The sequence below is a fragment of the Mastacembelus armatus genome, chromosome 9, assembly GCF_900324485.2.
Source record: "Mastacembelus armatus chromosome 9, fMasArm1.2, whole genome shotgun sequence".
In the NCBI taxonomy this organism is placed as follows: domain Eukaryota; kingdom Metazoa; phylum Chordata; class Actinopteri; order Synbranchiformes; family Mastacembelidae; genus Mastacembelus; species Mastacembelus armatus.
The window spans coordinates 15130927-15155365 of NC_046641.1; the positions used below are offsets into that span (position 1 = coordinate 15130927).

The 24439-nt window shown below is 40.8% G+C and overlaps 3 protein-coding genes across 5 annotated transcripts; all 3 read left to right on the plus strand.

Annotated features, from left to right (window-relative positions):
* The first annotated feature begins 203 nt into the window (after positions 1–203).
* lzts3b (leucine zipper, putative tumor suppressor family member 3b) lies at positions 204–6142 on the plus strand. The gene is made up of 8 exons (XM_026321111.1): positions 204–541; positions 611–1049; positions 1417–1884; positions 1968–2135; positions 2756–2884; positions 3148–3339; positions 3537–3767; positions 4904–6142. Exons 1-8 carry the CDS (start codon positions 204–206, stop codon positions 5990–5992), a joined length of 3054 nt encoding a protein of 1017 aa, XP_026176896.1. The 3' UTR covers positions 5993–6142.
* A 2445-nt stretch (positions 6143–8587) lies between these two features.
* Positions 8588–17734, plus strand: ubox5 (U-box domain containing 5). Of its 3 annotated transcripts, XM_026321969.1 has the most exons (8): positions 8588–8723; positions 9908–9971; positions 10693–10794; positions 12775–13535; positions 13650–14278; positions 14363–14548; positions 15407–15661; positions 17646–17734. In XM_026321969.1, exons 2-7 carry the CDS (start codon positions 9918–9920, stop codon positions 15622–15624), a joined length of 1950 nt encoding a protein of 649 aa, XP_026177754.1. In that variant the 5' UTR covers positions 8588–8723; positions 9908–9917; the 3' UTR covers positions 15625–15661; positions 17646–17734. The 3 variants fall into 3 exon arrangements, with proteins under 3 accessions (XP_026177754.1, XP_026177753.1, XP_026177755.1); XM_026321968.1 differs by lacking the exon at positions 17646–17734 and having other exon boundaries at positions 15407–15757; XM_026321970.1 differs by lacking the exons at positions 9908–9971; positions 17646–17734 and having other exon boundaries at positions 8607–8723; positions 15407–15757.
* Positions 17735–17801: 67 nt separating this feature from the next.
* avp (arginine vasopressin) lies at positions 17802–21154 on the plus strand. Its single transcript, XM_026321971.1, has 3 exons — positions 17802–18012; positions 18791–18995; positions 19127–21154. The coding sequence occupies exons 1-3, from the start codon at positions 17893–17895 to the stop codon at positions 19261–19263; spliced, it is 462 nt and encodes a 153-aa protein (XP_026177756.1). The 5' UTR covers positions 17802–17892; the 3' UTR covers positions 19264–21154.
* Positions 21155–24439: the final 3285 nt, after the last annotated feature.

Here is a 24439-nt window from a genome sequence, read left to right on the forward strand (position 1 = left end):
TATTCTGCATTAGCTATTATTGTATAACTAGTCATTATGCAATTACAATATTGTATAACTCCTTTCGTTTTTCTGTGTTCCTCTAGTGAGTGTACCCCCACTACCTGCATTAGGTTGTGATGACCCACACTACTTCCAAATGTATCTGTGACCCTCCCCAATCCTGACTCCTAACCTCTAATCCCTGACCTTTGACCCTCACTATGGGCAGTGTTGGCAGTGGGGTGGCAGGAGAGCAGGAGTTTGCCATGAAGTCTGTGGGCACGAGGACCACCCTGCCCCGAGCTCCTCCTCTCTCTCGCCGTTGCCCTGCTGACCGCAGCTGCAGCGCAGAGCGGCTGCCCCGCCCCCCAGCGACTATATCAGACGGGACGGCTTCTAGTGATGAACGAGGGAGTGTTAGTATCGGGACTGGGACCTGTACTGGGACTGACCGGCCCACCGAAACAGCCTCCTCTACCAACACTGAATGTACCATGACAGCCCCGTGCAACAACAACCAGTTGGAGTGTGGCAATGGAGCTGGCAGGAGGGAGAGGGAGTGGGAGAGGGAGAGGGAGAGGCAGCGTGAGAGGGGGAGAGACAGAGACCGGGACCGAGACTGGGACAGAGAGAGGTTGGAGAGGGAGCGGGAGAGAGAGAGGAACAGGGAGAGGGAGCGGGAACGAGTGGAGAGGGAGAGGCTGGAGCGAGAGAGGGAGCGGGAGAGGGAGAGGGCCAGAGAGAGAGAAAGAGAGAGAATTGAAAGGGAGAAGATAGAAAGGGAGAGGGAGCGAGAAAGGGAAAGGGAGAGGGAGAGGGAAAGAGAGAGGCTGGAGAATGAGAGGTTGGAGAGAGAAAGAGAGAGAGAAATGCAGGCTGCAGCTTTAGATGTTTGTGGGAACATCGTGGGCCGAGGAGCAAATGACAAAAATGGTGTTGGCATAAACCAACACCAACACAGAGAGATGGCAGCCGCCAGAACAGACGGTGAGAACAATCCAGCCAGCCATAACCCTCCAAACCACAATCCGCCCAAGATCCTTCCAGTGTCGGGAAAACTTGAGCAGGTACTTCAAGCTTCAGGACAATGGTTCCCACCTTGGGGGTTTAACACTCTCAGAGGGGGTTTTACAAGGAATCAAAGGGGGTCATAAGATGACTTGAACTTTTAAACAACAGGTTTATATTTTTCAAGACCATCTTAATTTAATACTCACATGCTTGTGATATTCCTTACCTGAGCTTAAGAATTCATTTTTATATGTTGGGAGACTGTGAACCTTGTCCACAATCTCTTTTCACCTCATCTCACTTCTCAGTGCTAAATTTGATCACAGAAACTTTTACTACAGTGCACTTTTGTCTGTGAGCTGCAGCTCATATATCTCTTACTTTTCTTACTGTCTTTCTTACCATCCTCCATCTCTTTTGCAGGCAATGCAGAACAACTCAGGCCTCGTTCGTCCCTCTGCCTTTAAGCCAGTGGTTCCGAAGAGCTTCCACTCCATGCAGAACCTGGTGGGTCAGGCAGGAGGGGCTGGGAGCGAGGGCAAGACTGAGGCAAGGAGTGAAGGGTTCAGTGAGGGCAGAGGCAGGAGAGGCAGGGACGGAGGAGGAGGAGAATCAGGAGAGGTCCCAGAGGCCCTGCTCCTTGACCAGGACAGCCCGGTAAGGGTCAGCAGAAGTGAGGGTGGGGGAAATAGTAATGAAGTGGTTCAGGGAGGGATGTCTGATTCAGGGCGAAACTCCCTGACCAGCCTGCCCACCTACACAGGCTCGGGGACTGGTTGTGGGCCTCCAGCAGTCCTGGGGCCTCTCAGTGCTTCCACCAGCCACATCAACAGGTTGGGCATGGCTGGGGCAGCTGCAGGCCTGGACAAGTTGGAAAAGCCTGGCTACCAGGTTTGGCCATCACCCATAATTGCTTGGGCTAACACACTGCTGTTATTATCTTTAATGACTAACAATCTGGGTGTTTCCTGCAGAATGGCCTCAGTGCCTCAGACAGTGGCCGGTCATCCTCGGGGAAGAGCTCCTCATCCTATCAGAGACTGAGCCACCTGAGTGATGCCCCAGCACCACTGCGGCCCTCCCCCTCTTCTGATGATATCATCCAGGACCTGGAGGACCGCTTGTGGGAGAAAGAGCAAGAGGTCAGAGGCCACTCAGAAATGTCTGATTTACAGTTGAGCATTAAAACTAAAGAGGAAAAGATGATGATAAGGATCACTTACTTGAGGTCATGTTCTGTAAATATGTTTAGTTTGCTTTCCCGGGTGTTGAGATCTTTTTTTCCAAAATTTCCACTGCCACACAAATACATTGGAAGGAAATTAAGTTTCATTGACGTTGTAAAAAGTGACCATGTATCTCTGGATAAGCCATACTCACTCATGATAAACACCCGAGTCCAGAGTGGACTAGTTTTGTTATAGAATAGATTATCAGAAGGACATTCTTGGGTTTAAAATATATTATTCTTTGAAGATTGTATTGAAGTGTGGTAATATTTATTTTATTTTATTTTTTTCAGCATTGGTGTATCCATCACAGGGGCATTTAGACATTATTATTATTATAATGTCATTATTATTATATATTATTATAATTTGTAATGTGGGTGAAATTACCCTTTAACATCACCAACTTGCAATGCATTAAATTTGGCAGTACAACATACCAGTGCTTTTATAGTTTTATATTTTGCTATGCAAGTTGGATTTCTTCTACTTTTACTTTGTGGCATCAATCCTCTTTTTTTTCTTTTTACCAGGTGCAGCATATGCGCAGAAACCTGGACCAAAGTGAGGCAGCTATCATTCAGGTGTTTGAGGAGAAGCAGCGTGTCTGGGAGCGACAGATGGATGAGCTGAGACAGAACTATGCTTCGCGCCTGCAGCAGGTGACCTCACTGCATACATTAATCCAACAACATCAAGATGTCACTGCACTTTATTTGTCTTTACCTGCACCAAGACCAAATTCAACCTGTGTGAATAAATGTGGGTAAAACATTGAAAGGTTTGCTTTCACTCTTACATTTACATGTATCTTGATTCCAAAGAACAAGAAGGGTTTTCTGCAAAATCAGTGGTGTAAATGTTCCACATACATATGGATACTATCGTTTATAATTTACACAGTATATGTACATTTTGTCTGCAGGTCACTCGTCGTGCTCAGCGATCGCAGACTGCCCTGCAGGCCCAGATCACCCGTCTGTCCCAGGACAAGAGGAGGCTCCAGGAGGAGATGGCAGCTCTGTTGGCGCAGAGGGAAGAGCTGGAGAGAAAGTGTCTGGATTACAGGAAGGAGCAGGCTGACATCTTGCCTCGTCTGGAGGAGACCAAGTGGGAGGTGAGACAAAAGTTGGTGTGCTTGCCTAGTTCAGTAAAATGCAATTAGTGTTGCATTAAAGTAGACTGAGCGGTGAAGTGTTCAGTGTAAGGATGTGTGTACAAGCAACTGTAATGTATGCCATGGGATATGAAATATAGTGACCACAGTTCCTAAATCTTACAAAACATATCTGCCATTTATTCTTTATGTGGCAGGTGTGTCAGAAAGCAGGAGAGATCTCTCTGCTGAAGCAGCAGCTGAGGGAGAGTCAGGCTGAAGTGACCCAGCGGGCTGGAGAGATGGTGGCCCTGAGAGGCCAGCTGAAGGAGCTCAATGCCCAACTGAGGGAGCGTGAGGAGGCCATGCTTGGCCTAAAGGACTCCTATAGCACCAAGAGTCTGGAGCTGGAGAAGTGTGAAGGAGAGCTAAGAAGGACTCTGTCGGAGGCAGGTTTTCAATTACACTTTACTTAATTCTCAGAGCAGAAGACTTTAACACTGAGGATTACAAATAACAGAAAACACAAATGAATAATTTACAAATGTAATAATATGTTAAGTCAAAACAGTCTACATAAATCATTTACAAATAGTCTTCTTCATGTTATTCCACAATTTAATATACAAAGTACATAAAATCACATAGGTGTCTGGTAGAAACACAGATTTTAGATAATTTGTGTACAAAAAGTGAACAAAATCAATCTGAAAACATGATTTCCAGTATGTTTACTTAAACAGTAATAGTAAAGAAAGCTGAATCGAAACCAGGAGCTTAAAATGAATCTCTCTCTTTCCTAATTTTATGTGCATAGATTGTGTAAAACAAGTCCTACGTTTATAAATACTCATAATAGTTTGGTTAGTGTCATCATTATTTCATCACTAGGCTTTGGGCATATTTAAATAAATATGCTTTTATCATTAGACAGCCAAATTTAATGCTAGTTAATTGTCACAGTATCTGGTTAGAAAATCAGATCTATGTAATCAGCTCATAGTTGTATATTTGTAGTATTTAAGGACAATGAACCTTTCAAAGCAATGTTTAAAAATAGTATTCATATATCACCCAAAAAATACATGAATACAACACAAGTAACATGACTTTATCTGATTTTATCGAAAGCTTCAGTAGAGTCCAAAAAAGACCAACACAATGTTGCTTAAAATCCACAGCAGTCCAAATATAATTTACAACAAGTAAGATTGCAGGATTAGGATGCTTACCACTAAATCGGGATTGTTGAGCATTTAATCCTCAAAATCCTTCAGAGGGATTCAAAAAACTTGGCAAGTGGACTACGACAAATTGAGATTTGGGCAATATTATATATTAGAACTAAAATAGTTTCTTCTTCTTTTATGCTGTATGAGCTCATAAGTAGCTTATGCACATATACTAAATATAAATGTTTGGTATTGCAGCTCTAAAGAGGTAGCAGGTTTTATGTCAATGTTATTTAAGCACCATTTACATGAATGATTTACAGTATGAATCTATAAGATGCCTTTTGACAACTACTACATTTAAAACTGAATTAGACTGTCTGTGATAGCCTATTCTCCTTTCCTTTTCATAGGTATCCATCCTTAGAGAAAAGCTGGGTGTCTTTGAGGCAGAGGTGCTTAGTTTAAAGCGTGCTCTGAGTGAAGTGAGCAGAGGTGCAGAGGTTGTCGTGAGCCCGAACTTAGCTGCTGCAGGGCTGCTGCCACCATGGGGAGCTGTCCACTGCCCACGTAACCCCACTGAGCCTTCAACCAACTCCCTCACCCCCACATCAGACACTCTGCTGAGTCTTCAGAGCGATGAAGCCAAAGCCCAAAGGCAGGAAGCTCAGAGACAGGAGAGGCAGCAACGTGAGGAAGCTCAATGGCGTGATGTGCAGCAGCGGCAAGATGCCCACATGCAGCAGGACATCCAAATGCGTCAGGATGCCCAAATTCGACCAGAGGTCCAGCTTCGTCAAGAGGCCCAGCTTCGTCAGGAGGCTCATCTCCGCCACGAAGCTCAAATACGTCAAGAGGCCCAGCTACGCCAAGAAGCACAGCTGCGTCAAGAGGCCCATCTCCGCCATGAAGCCCAAATGCGTCAAGAGGCCCAGCTACGGCATGAGGCCCAACTCTGCCAAGAGGTGCAGCTTCGCCAGGATGCCCACCAGTCACAGAGGGGCCAGGAGGGTCACTGGGATGAAGCAGGGGAGCTGCGCAGACAGCTAGAGCAGCTTCAGGCTGCATTGCGCCTGGAACGACAACAACGGGAACGTCAGGCCCTCAACTTCGACCAGGAGCGACACACTTGGCAGGACGAGAAGGAACGAGTTTTGAAATACCAGGCACAGCTGCAGCTCAGCTATGTGGAAACGCTGCAGAAAAACCAAGCTTTGGAAAAACGTATGAGTCAGTTGGGAGCCAAACCAACTACAACCTCCACCACCACCACCACCATTACCACTATCACTACAACCTCCCCCACCTCCTCTAATTCTCCACCTCCACCACCAGCCCTCTCACCTCTTTCTCCCCAGCCCCCACCCTCTCTCCCTGGCCCTATTGCCCTTACCCTATCCCCACCTTGTGAAGACCAGAAGGGCCCTCCTTCTCTCCACCAGCTTGCCCCTCCCTGGGCAGGACCCTCACGCCTGGAGAGGATAGAGTCCACTGAAATATAGAGACACATCAATGAAAAACTTAGAGATTACCCAGTTTAAAATACACACAGTGACAAGGCCTCTGATAAAAAACACTACTACAGCACAGAGTAAAAAACATTTCAGGCTACAATAGAATAAATCAGTACAGTCTGTCATACTTTTCAAAGCAACTATAGACACTTAACAGCTACAAAGGTCGACTGTAAAAAAAGATTATTGGTAAGAAGCAGGCCATCTCAAGGTGAAGTTAAATTCATCTATCAGTGATTTTTTAACTTCCTAAGCAGCCTTTCTCTTGCTAGTTGAACACTGCATCCTACACAATCAGTGTTCATGAAAAGTGTGCCACACTGATGAATGGCAGAAAAACAAACAGATAAATAACAGTCTTTAGGTTTCAGCTGTAATACAGAGGGCATCTAATGCCATGCTAGAAAAGGACCAAGACAATCAGGGATATTGTCAGAAATGAATAACAAAAATATTATGCCGTATTTATTCATTGTAAGTCTGTGTCACTGGTATTGTAAAAGTAGAATTAGTGGTCAGAGTGTGTGATGTTAAGTTGCATTTTTGGCCAGAGAGCGCCTTATTCCATACTTTCCAGCATGTATAAAAGAATAACCAATGCTGGGAATAGATGAAAAAAAGTCAAGAGCGTGATTGTTATTTTGAGTGCTTTAATTATACTATCAGTAATTATTACACATGGCTGGACGATTCCATCCTAACAAATATTGACATTAAAAGACACAGACTGATTCCTGATTCAGTTTTTAAGTCATTTCATGCACAGGGTCCAGTATGCATGACCCATTAAAACACATCATTAAAAGCAACAGAGTTTATATTTTCTACAAACTGAATTAAATAGATATGTTTAGCTGATAATCAACCCCAATCGAATAAGTTTTAAGACGTGGGAGGGCCTGTTTCGCCTTCACTACAGGTCGTCTGCGGTGACTGAAAATGAACACTAGAGGTCATTAAAGAGCTTTTACAGCACTCCCAACCCCAATGGTTTATTTCCCTCAGTGAACTGCAAGATGAACGTGAATGGAAACACACAGTTTGAATTTGGTTATTATGATAATTGTGTCATTCACAGCCAGGAAGTCTGAGAAAGCAGTCAGTATAAAAACATTTTATAGAATGTATGATACACAAGAAAGAAATAATTATAATAGATTGTAAATGTGAGTTGCGTGTGAGAGGGAGAGAGTATGTGTGTGCAGACAGATGTGAGCATGTGTGTATACATATGAAAAGTTTCAGCTTATGAGATTGAGGATAGAGGGACTAGTGGCAATAGAGTAAGTGAAGATATATAAAGAGTAAAGGGATTTCTTTACATACAGTAAGATATACATCAAAGCTTGAGAAAAAAGCAGCAAGACTGAAATTCCAAACAGTCTGTATATCCTGGAAAACTTTCTTCTGTATAGTTTGTTTAGATAAAGCAGGGGAGAAGTGAAATCAGAAGAGTCTGCCTCTTTCATTCAGGCTAACTGCACTATGTAGTGTCCTACACACAAATTATGATGTACAGTAGACTCAGATGTGAATATCATGGCTTTTATATGTGTTGTTTATGCCAGCATACAAAAATGTTGCTCAAGAATATTAACTTATCTCTAAGGTATTACATAGTATTATCATCTTTATTACTGTTATTATATTATGGTGAACATACAGAGAAAATATGTGCCATTTGAGCTTTCCTTTATGTGTTTTTTAACTGTGTAGATAGCCTATTGGCCTACCATAATGGTGCAATCATAGCAACCCTGTCCAAAAATGATGTTCCTTTTGATGTAGGTGATAAATGTAGTTACAGTAATGCATTGTTTAGAGAACAAAATGCTACTGATTTTATACATGTTTCAGATTTATTGTTTGCATTTATGTTACTGGTACTGTTCTGGCTTGATTAAAATCATTCCTTTGTTAAAATTCAGCAGAACTAATAAAAATATGTGAATAATTCATCACATTTTGTCACAGAACAAATTATTTATCCAAGAGTCCTACAAATAGTAGAATGCATGGTTATTCTTAGATGATCACACTGGTCCCCAACCTTGGAACCACTTTCAGCAGTCATGAGATCATTAACCAAAGGAAAAAAAGTAAAAAAAAACATTTTTTGCAGAATAAAAACTAAGAATATGGAGTCCTGCAACACTTGGTATGGCCCCCCACAAAGCCTCAGTCTCAACATCATGATCAGCCTTGGATTACATGAAGATACCAAAGGCACTGACATAACCTAAATCCACCTAACTATGGGGCAAATTCTCCAGTTTATTTTAAAACACAGCATAGCTTGAAAAACTGTGTGGTAGTATAGGCTGGAGAACTGTGTCGTTTTAAAGACAAAGGTGATCACATCTAATATTGATGGAATTTGATTTACTGTCTCTGCAGTAAACTTCAGATTACAATATTTATGATATATCCTCCATTTTCGCTGTCAGTGCTCAAAATGTAGCCTATTAAACGTCCAAAAATTTTTAGAAGTTAATCAATAAGCAGTTTAATTACACTTATTCGTACTTCATTGGTTTTGCATTGAAACAATCGCTTTTACGTAGTCGGTGAAGCATGTCTCTTCTCGGCTTCCATAGTTGCCCCGCTAAACTAGCTAGCGTTAGTGGTTCTTGTTGTTAGCTGTTAGCTACTTAGCAAAGTTGGACAAGCAAGCCAAAGAAAGAGTCAAAACGCCCAGGTTCATCAACCACGGAGTAAAGTAAGCTTTGTCAGTTGTATTAGTTTTGTTAATAATTGTTTATAGTTTGGCTTAGCATTAGCTCTAAGGTGAAGCAAATTATCGTATTGCTAATGCACCGTGCAGACCCTCCTATATCTGGTCCAGGAATATTGTTTTATTGTAGATCTTACGGTTTTTATGTGATATGTGGTTAACTTTAGTTTCCTGTAGCTGGACATTATATAACTTGGATATTTAAAGAATTGCCCTAATGGTAGTTTTGTTTTCATAATGGTCCAGTTACTTTGGTGCTTAATCATCTGATTGCTTGGTCCATAAGATGTCAGAACATAATTAAATTTGCCATCATAACCTACCAGAGCTTAAGGCAACGAACAGCAGAAAATCTCAGTAATTAAGACAAATGATACATTACAGCTTGAGGTCTTACTAAAAAGTGTAATCATTTATTTAAAAAGTTGCTTTTTGACCCGTGAACATCCCAGAGCTTGAAATTTACATAGAACATAGAAATGCAGCAGGTTCTCAGAAAGTGGAAACAGGAAATATTTAATGTGTTGTTACTTTTATGTTGACTGACTAATTGATTAACTAATCTTTACTTATCTGTGTGAAATGTAATATTATTTTATTGAATATTAAATAACTGACCTCAGGTCCCACATAAATGAAAGTTACTATCTTCTGTTTTGTTACTTTTAATACTATATGTTTACCTTCTTGAACTCTATTGAAATTTGGTAAAAAGAAAAGTGAATCAGGTTGTGAAGGTTGTTTTGTTATGACGTCAAAGGTCTTGTGGATCAATAGGTTCGAACACAGCAAAGATGTGATTCTATTAATGCAGGACAGTGTGGTGTATCATTGTGAGTCCTGTTGCATTCATTGAAAGCTTAATTTTACCTTGACCTATTAGCTGACTAAAACTGATGTTTGGCTGCATGTATAGCTCTGAAGTACAACAATAAAAAAAGAAAAAAAGAAAGAAATCTCATGTGGCGCCTCACATCATTAAGGTGAGCAACAGCAGAGATATTATCTTCATGTGTAATGGCTGACTTATGTCCTGAGAATATTCTTGATTGGAGAGGTGTTTTTCCTACATAGATTTATACTTGTATGGCAAAACTCGGTAAACTCTTTACTGAAACTGAATCTGTGAAGTGTCTGTGTGTAGCTCTAAAATTGCCTTGTCTTTGCAGGTTGGGAAAAATGGTTGTGAATCTCTGTCTGCCACACTTTTACACAACAGTTCATTGCAACAAGGTGCGATACATTTTACAGACTGACCACTGTTTTGTCTTATATAACATGTGCAATGCTTTCTTCTCAGTTCAATTAGTTCTGGAGTACAAAACTGATGAAACAATCTGGTTGACACATTATTAGTGACAGCAAGGATCACCTGCCAGCTAAACCCCTCATTTCAACACTCCAATAGAGATTATGAGTGTGTGATTCACCTTATTTTTCCCTTTGAGGTTCAGTTTTGAGACTAATCAATACATAGACATACATGTACATAGACATACCACAGGATGTAGGTGGAGGACAAATGTGAAAATAAAGAAGCAAAGAGACAAAGTGGTGTGTGGGAGTCTGAATCACAGCTGACCTTGTTATGTTCTGTGTTTTTTCTTTTTTTTTTTTGCGATGTGGTCATGGCTGTATTTTCACCTCAGTTCGGATGGAAAGTTTTTTTTTTTTTTTTTTCAAAAGTTCTTCAGTTATATTTTCTTACTTTGTTTTCAACTGTTTCACATCATATTTTATAGTGCCATCTTTCTTGCCATGTGATGTTCTCTGTAGCATATCAAATCTTTAGTTTATTTCAAATTGGTTGCTCTCAACCACACTTCCAATGAGGCAAGCCCCTGAAACAGCAAAGTTGCTCATATTTGAAAAGTTTATACTCTAGCTGCTTTCTTTTAGCTTTTAATATCAAACTTTAATTTAAAAACTCATTTCATTTATTTACCAACTGCAGCTGTGCGCAGATGGCTATGATGTCACAAACCTCGTGTCAGCCGACCCTGCTCTCCGAAGACGTGGCTTCAAACTGGAGTACTTCCTTCGTCCACCTGTACAGGTAAGATGACACTGTCATACTTTGGCAGAGGTTTACATTTTTAAATAGAGAGTTTTAAATAAAAAAAGGTTAACACTGCTCTTGTGTGTACTGTAAATGTGAAGCTACAATTAAATCAATGTTGTAAGTTTTGGTAAGGGAGTGAGTAAACATATTTCCCTGCTTGTTGAACTGTTAGTTTAACACATCACGTGGGCATATCAAACTATGAGCTATGATGGCCTAATGTCATCGCTGCCACGTCCTTTTGATTTTAATAATCACAGTCTATTTGGGAAAATATCAGATTAGCCTATTTATCCATGTGGCAATTAGCATATACAGTGGGTACGGAAAGTATTCAGACCCCTTTAAATTTTTCATTCTTTGTGTCATTGCAGCCATTTGCCAAAATCAAAAAAGTTCATTTTATTTCTCATTAATGTACACTCAGCACCCCATCTTGACAGAAAAAAACAGAAATGTAGAAATTTTTGCAAATTTATTAAAAAAGAAAAACTGAAATATCACATGGTCATAAGTATTCAGACCCTTTGCAGTGACACTCATATTTAACTCACATGCTGTCCATTTCTTCTGATCCTCCTTGAGATGGTTCTGCTCCTTCATTGGAGTCCAGCTGTGTTTAATTAAACTGATTGGACTTGATTAGGAAAGGCACACACCTGTCTATATAAGACCTTACAGCTCACAGTGCATGTCAGAGCAAATGAGAATCATGAGGTCGAAGGAACTGCCCAAGGAGCTCAGAGACAGAATTGTGGCAAGGCACAGATCTGGCCAAGGTTACAAAAGAATTTCTGCAGCACTCAAGGTTCCTAAGAGCACAGTGGCCTCCATAATCCTCAAATGGAAAAAGTTTGGGACGACCAGAACTCTTCCTAGACCTGGCCGTCCAGCCAAACTGAGCAATCGTGGGAGAAGAGCCTTGGTGAGAAAGGTAAAGAAGAACCCAAAGATCACTGTGGCTGAGCTCCAGAGATGCAGTAGGGAGATGGGAGAAAGTTCCACAAAGTCAACTATCACTGCAGCCCTCCACCAGTCGGGGCTTTATGGCAGAGTGGCCCGACGGAAGCCTCTCCTCAGTGCAAGACACATGAAAGCCTGCATAGAGTTTGCCAAAAAACACATGAAGGACTCCCAGACTATGAGAAATAAGATTCTCTGGTCTGATGAGACCAAGATTGAACTTTTTGGCGTGCGTGGTGGTTGGAGCATCATGTTGTGGGGGTGTTTTTCAGCTGCAGGGACAGGACGACTGGTTGCAATTGAAGGAAAGATGAACGTGGCCAAGTACAGAGATATCCTGGAAGAAAACCTCTTCCACAGTGCTCAGGACCTCAGACTGGGCCGAAGGTTCACCTTTCAACAGGACAATGACCCTAAGCACACAGCTAAAATAACAAAGGAGTGGCTTCGGAACAACTCTGTGACCGTTCTTGACTGGCCCAGCCAGAGCCCTGACCTAAACCCAATTGAGCATCTCTGGAGAGACCTGAAAATGGCTGTCCACCAACGTTCACCATCCAACCTGACAGAACTGGAGAGGATCTGCAAGGAAGAATGGCAGAGGATCCCCAAATCCAGGTGTGAAAAACTTGTTGCATCATTCTCAAGAAGACTCATGGTTGTACTAGCTCAAAAGGGTGCTTCTACTCAATACTGAGCACAGGGTCTGAATACTTATGACCATGTGATATTTCAGTTTTTCTTTTTTAATAAATTTGCAAAAATTTCTACATTTCAGTTTTTTTTTCTGTCAAGATGGGGTGCTGAGTGTACATTAATGAGAAATAAAATGGCAAATGGCTGCAATGACACAAAGAGTGAAAAATTTAAAGGGGTCTGAATACTTTCCGTACCCACTGTATATATTGAGGAAGAGTAGGTCATTCCTTTGCAAAAATTTAAATTAAAACACTAATAATACATTCATCCCAATAATTACCAAATTGTCTTTTTTTCTTACTTTCCTCTCAGGTAACATTGAAGTTTGACTTCCAGGTGGAACTGTCCAGGGTGGACATAGAGCTGTGGCCATGGGGTATGGACCAAGGACAGGCCTGCAAAAGACTGGAGATCAGCACCAGTTCTGATGTGCTACCTTCCCAGCATTCTGGTCTAGGCCACAAATGGCCTCAGCAAAAGAAAGAAATGCAGATGGAGGTAAAGGACCAGAATGAACAGAATAGAGAAAAAGAACAGGATCATGACTGTAAATCTCACCAGAGTAATGGCCACCATTGGAGTCTTCAGGCCCAGCAGTGGGGTACAGCAGCACGAGATGAACCTGAACAAAGAGGCCATGTTTTCAAGTGTCAGTCAGACACTGAATCCTGCTATCCTGGACTAGAATTCAAACTTGTAGGTCGTTGTGATGTTAGAGATGAAACCCGTGTCTGTTTCACACATTCAAATTTTAGCCCCCGGTCCCCTTTCCTGTCCCCAGCTCCTCCACCACCTACGAACTGTCGACAAGAGACACTGTGGAGCCGTGGTCTGCTCTCCTTAGGTGCTGTGACACACCTTCGTGTGGCTGTACCTTTTGGTGGTGCAGCGTCTGCTCTGGGACTCAAGGCTTTGGCTGTGTGGGGACAACCTGCTCGCTGTTGCCCTGCGGAAGAAGTGGAAAGAATTAAAAGAACCCATGAGGCTAGTGAAAGTCGGCCTCCACAACCAGTGTTTTTTGCCCCACATGTCCGACAAATCAAACAAGAAGTGCAAACAGCCACACCTCCAAGGTATGTATTTATGAAGCAGTGTTTCTCTTCAGTCTCCTTTTTGTTGTAGGTAATATAGAGCTTTTAATAACAACAGATAATTTCCTTGTTTATCTGCTGGCTTTTTGACTCCAGCAAACTTTCCATCCCAGAAGAGTTCCTTGACCCAATAACCCAAGAAGTAATGTGTCTGCCGATGCTACTGCCGAGTGGTGTGTCAGTGGATAATACAACACTAGAGGAGTACAACAAGAGGGAAGCCACGTGGGGCCGACCCCCAAATGACCCGTTCACTGGTGTCCTGTTCACATCAACTTCCCAGCCTCTTCCTAATCCCCAACTGAAGACCCGTATTGACCACTTCCTCCTGCAAAAAGGGGAGGTCAGGAGAGACGGGATGTTGGGGAGACGAGGAAAAGGAGGTGATCCACAGGCCTCAAGACTTATAGCCTCCAGTGTAGACAGGCAGTCCCAGAACTCTCCTTGCCTCAGTAAAAGTTCAATAAACAACACTTCTGTTCAATATAATGCTGGTCCCATAAACATAAATAGGACTACACTGGAAGGCACTGGATCAGGACATTCATCAGATAAAGGAAATGACCAATTTAACTCCCAGTCCAGTATGACGGATAATAAATTAGAGGTAGATAGAAGAAAGAAGCAAGATCTAAGTAGAGTTATAAAGGAGTCAACAGATGACTTAACAGCTGAGAAGCAACTACTACCGCAAACAAAAAGACTAAGAAGTGATGCAGTCTCATGTGAGTATATAAGAGTAAGAACGTACAACATATGTGTTTTTAATGCTGATGTGTGTTGCCAATGTTTGCACCATACTTCCTCAGTTCCTAGCTGCAGCTCTCATGAGCAGCGTTTGTCAGCCAGCCTGGATGAGGCCCTGTTCTCTGCCCTGCAGGGCCGACCCTGCTTCACCTCAAATCTGGCCCAGCAGAGTGGGGTTTCCCCTGACTCTGAACCACTGAACAGAACACAGCACTGTCAGAGTGCAGGCACTCCGAGCATGTCTACAGGTGGGATTTACACAACACAGGCAATATTAAAAACTCAACTTTTGATAGGAAAACTAGCAGAATTTTCTCAAACCACTTTTGCAGTGTAACTTGACTCTCTGCTGCTCAGTACATATTCATTTTATATATTATGTAACTTCAACACCATAATTCTTGCTGATAATATTTGCAGAAAACAATAAACTAACGGTGTTCAATTCTTGTAAAGGATTATACATCATACCAGAGGGATTAGGATTTAATTATCCTTCTGGTATGATGTTGTGCAATGATTTGACACCTGAGACATCTGTCTCTCACTTAAACCAGAAATGCAGGGTAGTTTGTCAGTCTGAATGCTCAGTAAAATTTGGCAGTTGAACTCCTGTCATATCTTGTACAGTAGCTAGCCTGAGGTTGCACTCCCTGATTTTAGGCTTCATAAGATCTTTTTTAAAAAATATCTTTTTTAAAATTTCCTGGTAATTCTTAGACTGCAACTTGGATAGATATTCAACACAGCCAGAAGCTACGCTGAGTTTGTTTCTGAAATTGAAAGAATCCCCCTTCTTTCTCACAAGCACGAACAAGCAAAACACTAGGGTGATTCATTGTTGAGGGATTCTGAGGTGCAGGAGATAAAAAACTGAGGATCTGGTTTGTAAAGATAAAGGGAGAGAATAAATCAAAGAATTAACACATAGCAAAGGAACTTCTGCAATGCACTGAAAACCACATGTTGATTACTTTTTTTTTTTTTTTTTTTTTCAACTGTGTAGGCGTATTTGAAACTGGTTTCAGGAATATCGGATCAATGTTTCTGATGTTTCATGTTAATTAATTATTAACTGATTAATTTTCCCACTCATTTCTTACCAGGAGAGAAGACGTGCTCTGCATGTTCCCTCTCAGTCTCTGTTTACGCTTCATCTGTATCGTCCATCTACCGTCTAACCTGTGGTCATTTGCTGTGCCACACCTGCCTGCGGAGGGAATCACAACTGAACTCTGCCACTTCATCAACATCCAACCATGTCTCATGTGCCACATGCCACAGCCCTACCCCACGTGCCAAAATCATCCGCGTGCATTACTGACGGATGGCAAATCCTTCAAAGACTGTGAAGAAACAAGGTGAATTATATTCCATATGTCATTTTATTGTGCGTTTTGTGTTCAGTAATGCACTGTTAAACTTAAAGTTAAGGAAATAAAAAACATTAACCGCTAGCTGGATTTATATTTAGATTTATTTATTTTTTGACACTACATCTGTCCCTCTCTTTGATATACACTTCTCTTCACAGATTAGTCTTGCTCTCTTAACATTTGCATTAAATGATCTATCCCTCCTTTCTCTTTTGGTCCTATTTGGAAGATTTTTTTATTCCTTTTTCACGTGTTATGAAGTCTAGCAGTGAATTGTATTTCTTGGAGTTAAGAGGCCACAAAATCAGGTTACACATGCCCATGTTTTTAATGTCCAGAGGAACCTCGTGAAAATATAAAAAATAATAATACATTGCTGTCTTCTATTGCACTCCCTGTTCTTTTTTTGCCCATTCATTCGGTACTAGAGAACAGTTGCAGCCTTGGTGCAGAGTCTGTCTTGAAGATTGACAAAGGAAAGCTCAGTGGGAAAAAAACTGTGATGACATGTTAACTTGGCCTTGTCCAATTTACATTTCCTACACTTCTTTGTAGGTTTTCCTGCCTTAAGGGGGTGAATGCAGGCAGAAAATGTAATGATGAGAACTTATTACTTGCTTTTCAGCATGTTTCACATGTGGTAATTATTGAACTGTATTTTTTGGCGTGAATTCCCACAATGGCAAGTGTTTATCGGGTAGCATTAGAAGGCGCAGTGTCAGGAAATACATGTGTGCTCACTGCTGACAGAGGCTGCATATTGGCTGGCATATTTGGTTCTGCCTTTTAACACTTCACTGTAATTACCTTTTATGACAGACTGAAGTCAGGAAAAAGTGTTTATTCGGCTTCACTCTCACAAACAATATAATTTATATTTTGGTTTCTCTGACAACGTCAAGCTTAAACAAGGTCATGATCTTGTATCCGCTCAGTTAGAGAGAATGGAATCAGATGTTCTGCATTTTAAATGGAGACATCAGCATCATGTTTCACCAACTAGTGGAACATAAAGCACTTACAATGGTGCTAAAGCAGACCTGTACTGGAGGGACAGTAATTATTGCCCCTACTAGTTGACAGATAAAGGCCACCTAAATTGACTGCGCACTAACTTGTCAGCTGTAAAATCTGCTGATGTTCCTGTTCACGATTCCTTGAAGGTATCAGGTGTTGTACCCATCTGTAAGATGAAGTGTTTTCATAAGGTGTTGCTAAACTTTTCATTTCTTTTGGTTCTGGAGTACAGAAATGCATAGTAAGACCACAATAATCAGGCTGGAACACTGTGATGCTCATTAACACATTAACCTGCTGCCTCTGATGCTCAGTTTTGCTGTTTGTCACTTATTTGTTAATCAGCATCACAACAGTTAATAGGTGAGACACAACTCTACACAACAAGACCCTGAACCGAATAATAAACGGAAAATGAAGGTTTAATTGAAATGCTAATCTTGTTGTGCTCATTAATAGTTTAGATTAAGGTATGTCACCAGGATAATTTGTGTGACCTAGAAGTTGTCATGATGTCCAAAAAAATCCTGTCTGTACCCAGTGGTTCTGTCTTGACCTAACCCAGACACTGATACATAAATAATGTTTCCATCAATAATAATTCATATCTCTTAAAAATCTTTTTTAATATGTGGTTGTTTGTGTGTATATGTATAAGTTGTACAGGCTGTATGTTCTGTAGCAGTTTTGCAGCCTATATGTTACCTTGGCTGCCTGTCCTACAATGGTGAACTCCACATGATCACCATGAAATGTGCTTAATCGGTGCTTATTGCAGTAAATCTAATTAGTTGTCCACAAACTTCAATTAGGTGTTGATGTCATGCCATTTTTAGTGTGTTCCTCCTGCCTTCGAGCAGAAATTATTCAGAAAAGTTATTCCAAATAAGTGCGGCGCAGTCCTGAATACAGAAAGGACATCTTCGGCTGTCACTGCTGTTTTCTCCTCTAGATTTGTTTGATGGCACAAATCTGATGCAGAGCCACATCTTTCGCGACCTCTCGCGCACACGCCAAGCGCACGCCAGCGTCCTTGGGGCGCGCATGCATGTGGGGAGCATAACTGCGCGACTCTGACGTCAGATACGAGTGTCGGCCGCTTCGTTGGTTCATGTCCATCTGTTTATAAGTGGGCCGTCGAACGGGACATCAGCCACACAACCATCCAGGCACGCGGAGCTCATCCAAAACCAGCAGCGATGCCACACTCCTTGTTCCCCATGTGCGTCCTGGGACTTATCGCCCTCTCCTCCTCCTGTTACATCCAGAACTGCCCCCGAGGAGGGAAACGAGCGCTGCCAGAGACTGGGATCAGACAGGTGAGGACAACAAGCCTTTCAATTTGTTTTGGGCTGTAATCTGTGACTTTGATTAGACCTACTTTGGAAGTTTGGGATTTGAAATTTCCCAAGTTGCCTTTGATCCGAGATGTAGAATATAGCACAGTGATTTTGCTCAGTAAATATTGAAGAGGTGTTAGGACCATAATGAAATAATTCAATGATAGTAATAAATAAGTAGAAAATACACACAATGTAAATTTAAAAGGTGTGTTATGTACACGTTTTTTTTTCCTGCCAAAACATAGGAAGCAGCAGCAAATGAAATTATCAAGGAGCCTAAAAACTAGAACTAATTATATTTTCCATAAAACATATTCATGGGAATATGATAAAACATAGTTGCTTATGAGACTGCATTATTCTCAACTTCTAGTGTTGTGTAAAGATGTACACAAATACACTGAAGTAAGATATATGTACAACAGAAGAAATGCAACTGTTTTATCTAGTATTTAAGATTCAGATTTTAGCTGATACTACACCTGTGGGATTGTGGAATTTAAGAGGGAAGAGTGAAAAAACCCTCTGTCAGAATAAATCTTTTGAATAAAGACCATCATGCCCTGTGATGGACTGGTGACCTGTCCAGGGTGTACCCCTGCCTTTCACCCAAGAGATAGGCTCCAGCAGATCCCTGTGACCCTGGTTAGGAATAAGCAGGTATAGATGATGGATGGATGAAAAGACTTTCATAAAAGAGTAAGTGACTGTATTTATAGAACCTTATTTATGCTTAAATCTAATTCTCCTCCAGTGCATGTCTTGTGGCCCCGGAGACAGGGGCCGCTGCTTCGGCCCTAGTATCTGCTGCGGGGAGGGCCTGGGCTGCCTGCTGAGCTCCCCAGAAACTGCTCACTGTGTGGAGGAGAACTACCTGCTCACACCCTGCCAGGCAGGAGGGAAACCCTGTGGATCTGACGGAGGACGTTGCGCTGCTGCAGGACTCTGCTGTAACTCAGGTACAGTCTGGTATGATTGTATCTGTTGGTCATGTTTAGTGAAATTAATGTGTATGATACGGTGTGAACTGCTTCATGGGCACAATGTAAATGAAGTTCCTTTCCTTTTCTATTCCACTTCTCCTTCTCAGAGAACTGTGCTGTGGACTCTGACTGCCTGGGGGAGACCGAAGCTTCAGATCCAGCCCACGGTTCTGCAGGTAGCTCGCCTACAGAGCTGCTCCTCCGCCTGCTGCATGTGGCCACAAGAGGACAGACTGAATACTGATCCCATACCAGAGATTCACCTGCTCCCCAGAGACTGCAGGTGCAACAGGTGCACTAGAAATGAAGATCATCCCTGTCAGCCTTGAGATTTGAACCCTGAACCAATAAAATGCCAAGTCAAACTTTGCTCTCTCTTAATCCCTACTGCTGTGCTAATTCTGTATCTATAAGGGCGGCTTACGGTGACAGACAGGCTATCTTTAACTTGTTTAGTGATTACATGCTTCTATAATAATGATTCTGAAAATAGTGAATATCATGGCTGTTCTCATCATAGAAATGTATATACAAATGCACATACTGTAAACAAAATGTAATTTTATGTGAGGGGATATAACACAAGCCAGAGTTCCAGTTCAAATAAATAAATAGCAGAAAATACTAACTTACTACTTAGTTGGAGATTGAAGATTAGAGATTGTTACAGATAGCTATGTAAAACAGCTGAAGGACAATGCTTGAGCGGTCAGTTCTTATGTAGTAGAAATACTGTATATAGAAAATGAGAGACACAATACATAATCTATCATTGCCAAAAAAACATTCTGTGGTTTGTATTCATTATTCCCAGGCTCAAATTAATTTCACCAATTATGCCCAGAAAAAAAAAAAAAGACTCCTCTCTTCTGTCCCCTTGTGTGTTTTTTTTGGTGCACATGGTATTACTCATACTGTGGGGACCAAAACCTGTTTAGAAACTGATGTATGATTGGAAACTCCCTTGGTCTGAGTATGACCATGGTTAAGGTTTGGTTAACTCTCCAAAAAAATAAATGCAGGTACATGTAAAGTCCTGATGAGGAATAAAAACAACCCTGCATGTGAGTGATGAGTGAGAGTGAAAGGAATGTATTATTGAACACAGCCCATATAACTACTTCTGGGAAATCATCCATAGTAATTGTTTTAGTTTAATAAGGTTTGATCAGTTAAGTTAGGTTTGAACTTTCTTCAACTTAATTTTTTTTTTTAATAAAAGAAGCCGATTGGGTGTCGCCATTTACAGCAAACTTAATGTAATGTTACATATGTGGATCAAATCAGGACAACAAAGGCTGGTTTTTTTTTGGTTTTTTTTCTCATTTGATGATCGAAAGATGGTTGTAAACAAATTATGTATTGAGCAATCTGGCACACACATCAGCTTTTGCAACTTTTATATGAATTGACAGTGTTGATGTGCAGTCAATGCAGCCTTTCCATTCATCTCCTTCTAGAACATACTTTTCTCTGTTCTGTATCTACATGTCCTGCAAGTGTTGATGAAAGAAAATTACCGTAACTGTAATCTTTCATTTCTATGTGTGATGAATTAAAGTTGTTTGTGACAGAACTGCTGACAGTTTGCCCATGTTTCAGATCCAGCTGGAACAGGAGACAGATCCTCCCAGATTTTGACAGTTACCTGTTTTGATCAGATCAGTAACTACGTGGCATTTTTTAACTGTTTTAGAAACTTGGTGTAAATCTGTGAAGTCTATCATTACGCAGTGTATAAAAATTCGCCTCAGGCCTATTTTGGCATTTGGTGAAAATATAAGTACGTATGATCATGTGAATTTGAACATAACGTAGATTTCAAAAACTTAGTGTATTATTATTGACACGTGCTGCCATAAATTCATTGTATAAATATGGTGTTCTGTTTGACACCCCCTTGATTTACAGTTGGCATGATGTACATTATTGCAACATACAGATAAAAGTAGCAGTAACTGGTTGGTCCAGACTGAAATCGCTGACATTAAATTCAATTAAATAAGTATTTAATTTATTGCCCTGATTTTTTGTACAGCATACACGGTGACTAGCAAAACGATTTTGGTCACCTCAAACTTTTATTTTGAGTTTTAGTGAATGTGCCTTGAAATTCAGTTGATATTATTAGTTTCTGGGGAATTTATTTTAAAAACTTTCGTGATGTCCTGCAATTTGAACTTGGCTGAAATGTGCATTTGATGGGTTGTCTTGATTTGTGTTTCATGTCCCCATCAAGATGAATCACTATAACTTTATTGCGCCCTTTACTGTCAATGTAGTGTCATCATTCTTTCTTTCAGTTGTACTTTATACAGTATATGCAGCCAATGTAGTCACGCAGGCCACAGTGGCATGTTTATTTAAGTGCAAAATAAATCCTAAAGGATTAATTAAAAATAAACATGTCAGTTTCAGCCTTGTACTACTGATTCAGACTGAATGGAAAGCAAAAATCTCATGTCTTGTGGTTTGAAGGGTTTAAATGTGATTAAGTATTCAGTGTTGCATGCTCAAATCAAGCCAAAAATCATATGTATAGTTTAAAATAAACACCCAGTTGTGCTACTAATAAAATTCTCCCTGGGACCAGTTTGATTTTTTTTTTCATAGTAATTCTTATGTGTGACTTGCACACTCAGTTAAATTGCACAAGTGACAGTTTTGAACACCACACGTGTACACAAGACAAATGTGGAATGTTTCAGCTGCAGAACAGTAGCCTCTGCACTGGAAGATCAGCACAATTCCCTGCCATAAGAGTCATGTCCTTGTCAAAATGGATTCAATTATGTCAATCAGTTCTTTATCGGTACATAATCTTTTGTTGGAATGGAAAGTGTTTAAGGAATATGTGGCCAAAATATGTCACATACTGCTTTAGCGCGTGCGAGGTGTGAAATGTGCATGTATGTCCATGAGTGTGCATGTGGGAGTGGTAGGTGTCTCTGAGGGGTTCAGTGGGTGGTACTGTGTGTGGTTCCTAGAGTCCTAGGTGTGATGTTTGGATGTTGACAAGGTGGGATGATGTGATATCTAGGTGTTGTTCTGGCTGTGGTCTGCAGCTATTGGTGATGCAGGGTGTGACGTGGGCCGTGCCATTGTTGCGCTTCTGATCTGAATTGTAAGGATCAGTCCTTGGTGGGTCCTTTGTTTGTGCGGCTGCTAGCAACATGGTTGTATCATGATGGTGTTTCCAAACGGTGAGTGTTCTTCAATTATTTGGACTGTTTTTAAAGTTTTACAAACAGTTGTTGTTCATTGAAAAGGTATTGTTTTGACAAAAACTGTAATTTACCAGGTGCTGTTCTAACCCGTACAAGCGGTTGTGGAGCAGGACCCCTCAGATCACAGTGCTGTAAAAAGTGAGTGTTTTTGTATTTCTACCTGATTTAATATTATTCCAGCCAATCACTTTGTTTTAGTTATTGATTAGTTAGAATTAGTCAGATTATTAGAATTAGTCAGATTGTGTCTGTAGAGAATTTTGATGAACCTAAGCATCAATGGAGGTCACCGTCTCTGAAAGCGATCAAGGCCGGACAGAGTCAGAACACATCGGTGTTAGCGGGTTCTACAGGTCACGTGGAAAGTTCTTTTCAAAAACAGATATGTTTCACTCATATGGTGAATAAACAGACAAAACTGTATTGTGGCCTACTGTATCAATTTGGTATTAAAATGTAGAAAATCTAAGGATGTGATCAGACATTTAACACAATGTAAAAGTTCCAAAGCTCTTCTCCATCTGAGAAAACCAATCCACTCTTTTGTTTCTCAATACCAAGTGCTCATATACATAAAGTGCACTTGAAACTCAATAAATGACCGTGGTGAAGTCAAGAAAATGTTCTTCAGACAGAGCAAAGAGTAAAGTTGGATTTAAAGCTTTGAATTACTGTCTTTAGATAGTTGTCCTTCAGAAAAAATACGTCTTTTCTCAAAAATTGCGACTGGTCTCAGAAAAATACACCTGGTCAAAAAAAATACAACTGGTCTCTGAAAAAAAAAAGACTTGTCAAGAGAAATACAACTGGTTTCTAAAAGATATTACTGGTCAAGAAAAATACAAACACTTTTCTTAGAAAAATTCATCTGGATGCGTCAAGAAAAATACGAATGGTTTCTGAAAAATGTGTCTGGTCTCAGAAAAATATGACCAGTCAAGAAAAATACAAATGGTTTATATCCCTGAATGACTAATAGCTGCAGACCACAGCCAGAACAACACCCAGATATCACATCATCTCACCTTGTCAGCACCCAAACATCACACCTAGGACTCTAGGAACCAACCACAGTACCACCCACTGAACTTACCACTTGCACAGATGTGCACGTGCACATTTCACACCTAGCACGCGCAAAAAGCACCATCCTATTAATACTCATACTAATGTGTTTGAACTCTTTGAATATGAAATGTGAAAATGCCCTCTTTTTTTTCAAGTCCTGCCCCACATTTCTTAAGCTGACATTTGACCTTAATAAACTTTCCATTGACCTCAGTTTAACTATAACCTGTGTCCTATTGTTTGTTCTGGGTGTGTCATTTGTGGCAAGTTCCAGTTCAGTACCCATCAGTCACAAGACGTTATTAAACTAGTGATGATTAGACCTGTTGGAGCCTGTTAAAGAGAGGCATACCTCTACTTGATTCATCCAGCAACATCAGTTCGAACAAGGAAAATGAAAGTAACATTTGACTTCACAAAAGACTTTACGTTCCATGGTTTAATTACTTTGTCATCTCTGTTTAATAGCTTTGTGCTCGTACGTTTTCAGCAAACTGTTGTGCTCAGAAAAAAACTGGCTGGGTGGTTACACAGGTGTGTGGTGTGTGGGGTGGGAGGTGGGTGGGAGGTTGGTGGGTTGGTTTGGTGGGGAGGGGTTCAGTACAGGTATTTAAGCAGCAAGGACGCATTTCCCTCTTATCATTTGTGCTGCCGTTATGGATGTCAAAATCGTGTTTGTGGTTGTCTGTCTGTGTGCTTTGGCCATCAGCTCTACTGAAGGTAAGAACTACATTTGTTATGACAAATATTCATTTAAAACCAAGAAAACACTTCTATAGGTTCAGTTATTGCCTCATGGTGAGTTAAGTGTATTCTAAAATGTGTTGCAAACATAAAAATGTTAATCTTATCCAGCTGTTTCCTAGCTTGAATCTAACATCAGAGAAATAATATTAAACCTGTTTCAGCATGTGGCCTTTCATCTGCTGTACCTCCTAAAAATAGACGACAGTATACACCCTGCAAACTTCCAGTCCGGTTCAGTCCAACTCTGATGTTAACCTTTTGATTTTTTCAAATTCATCTTCTATTGTGATCTTGAGCAAAAGGTATTATTGTACATTACATGTGTTTTGTATCGACTGAGGAGTTAATAATGGAAGTGTTTATTTTGTTTTTGGAGAT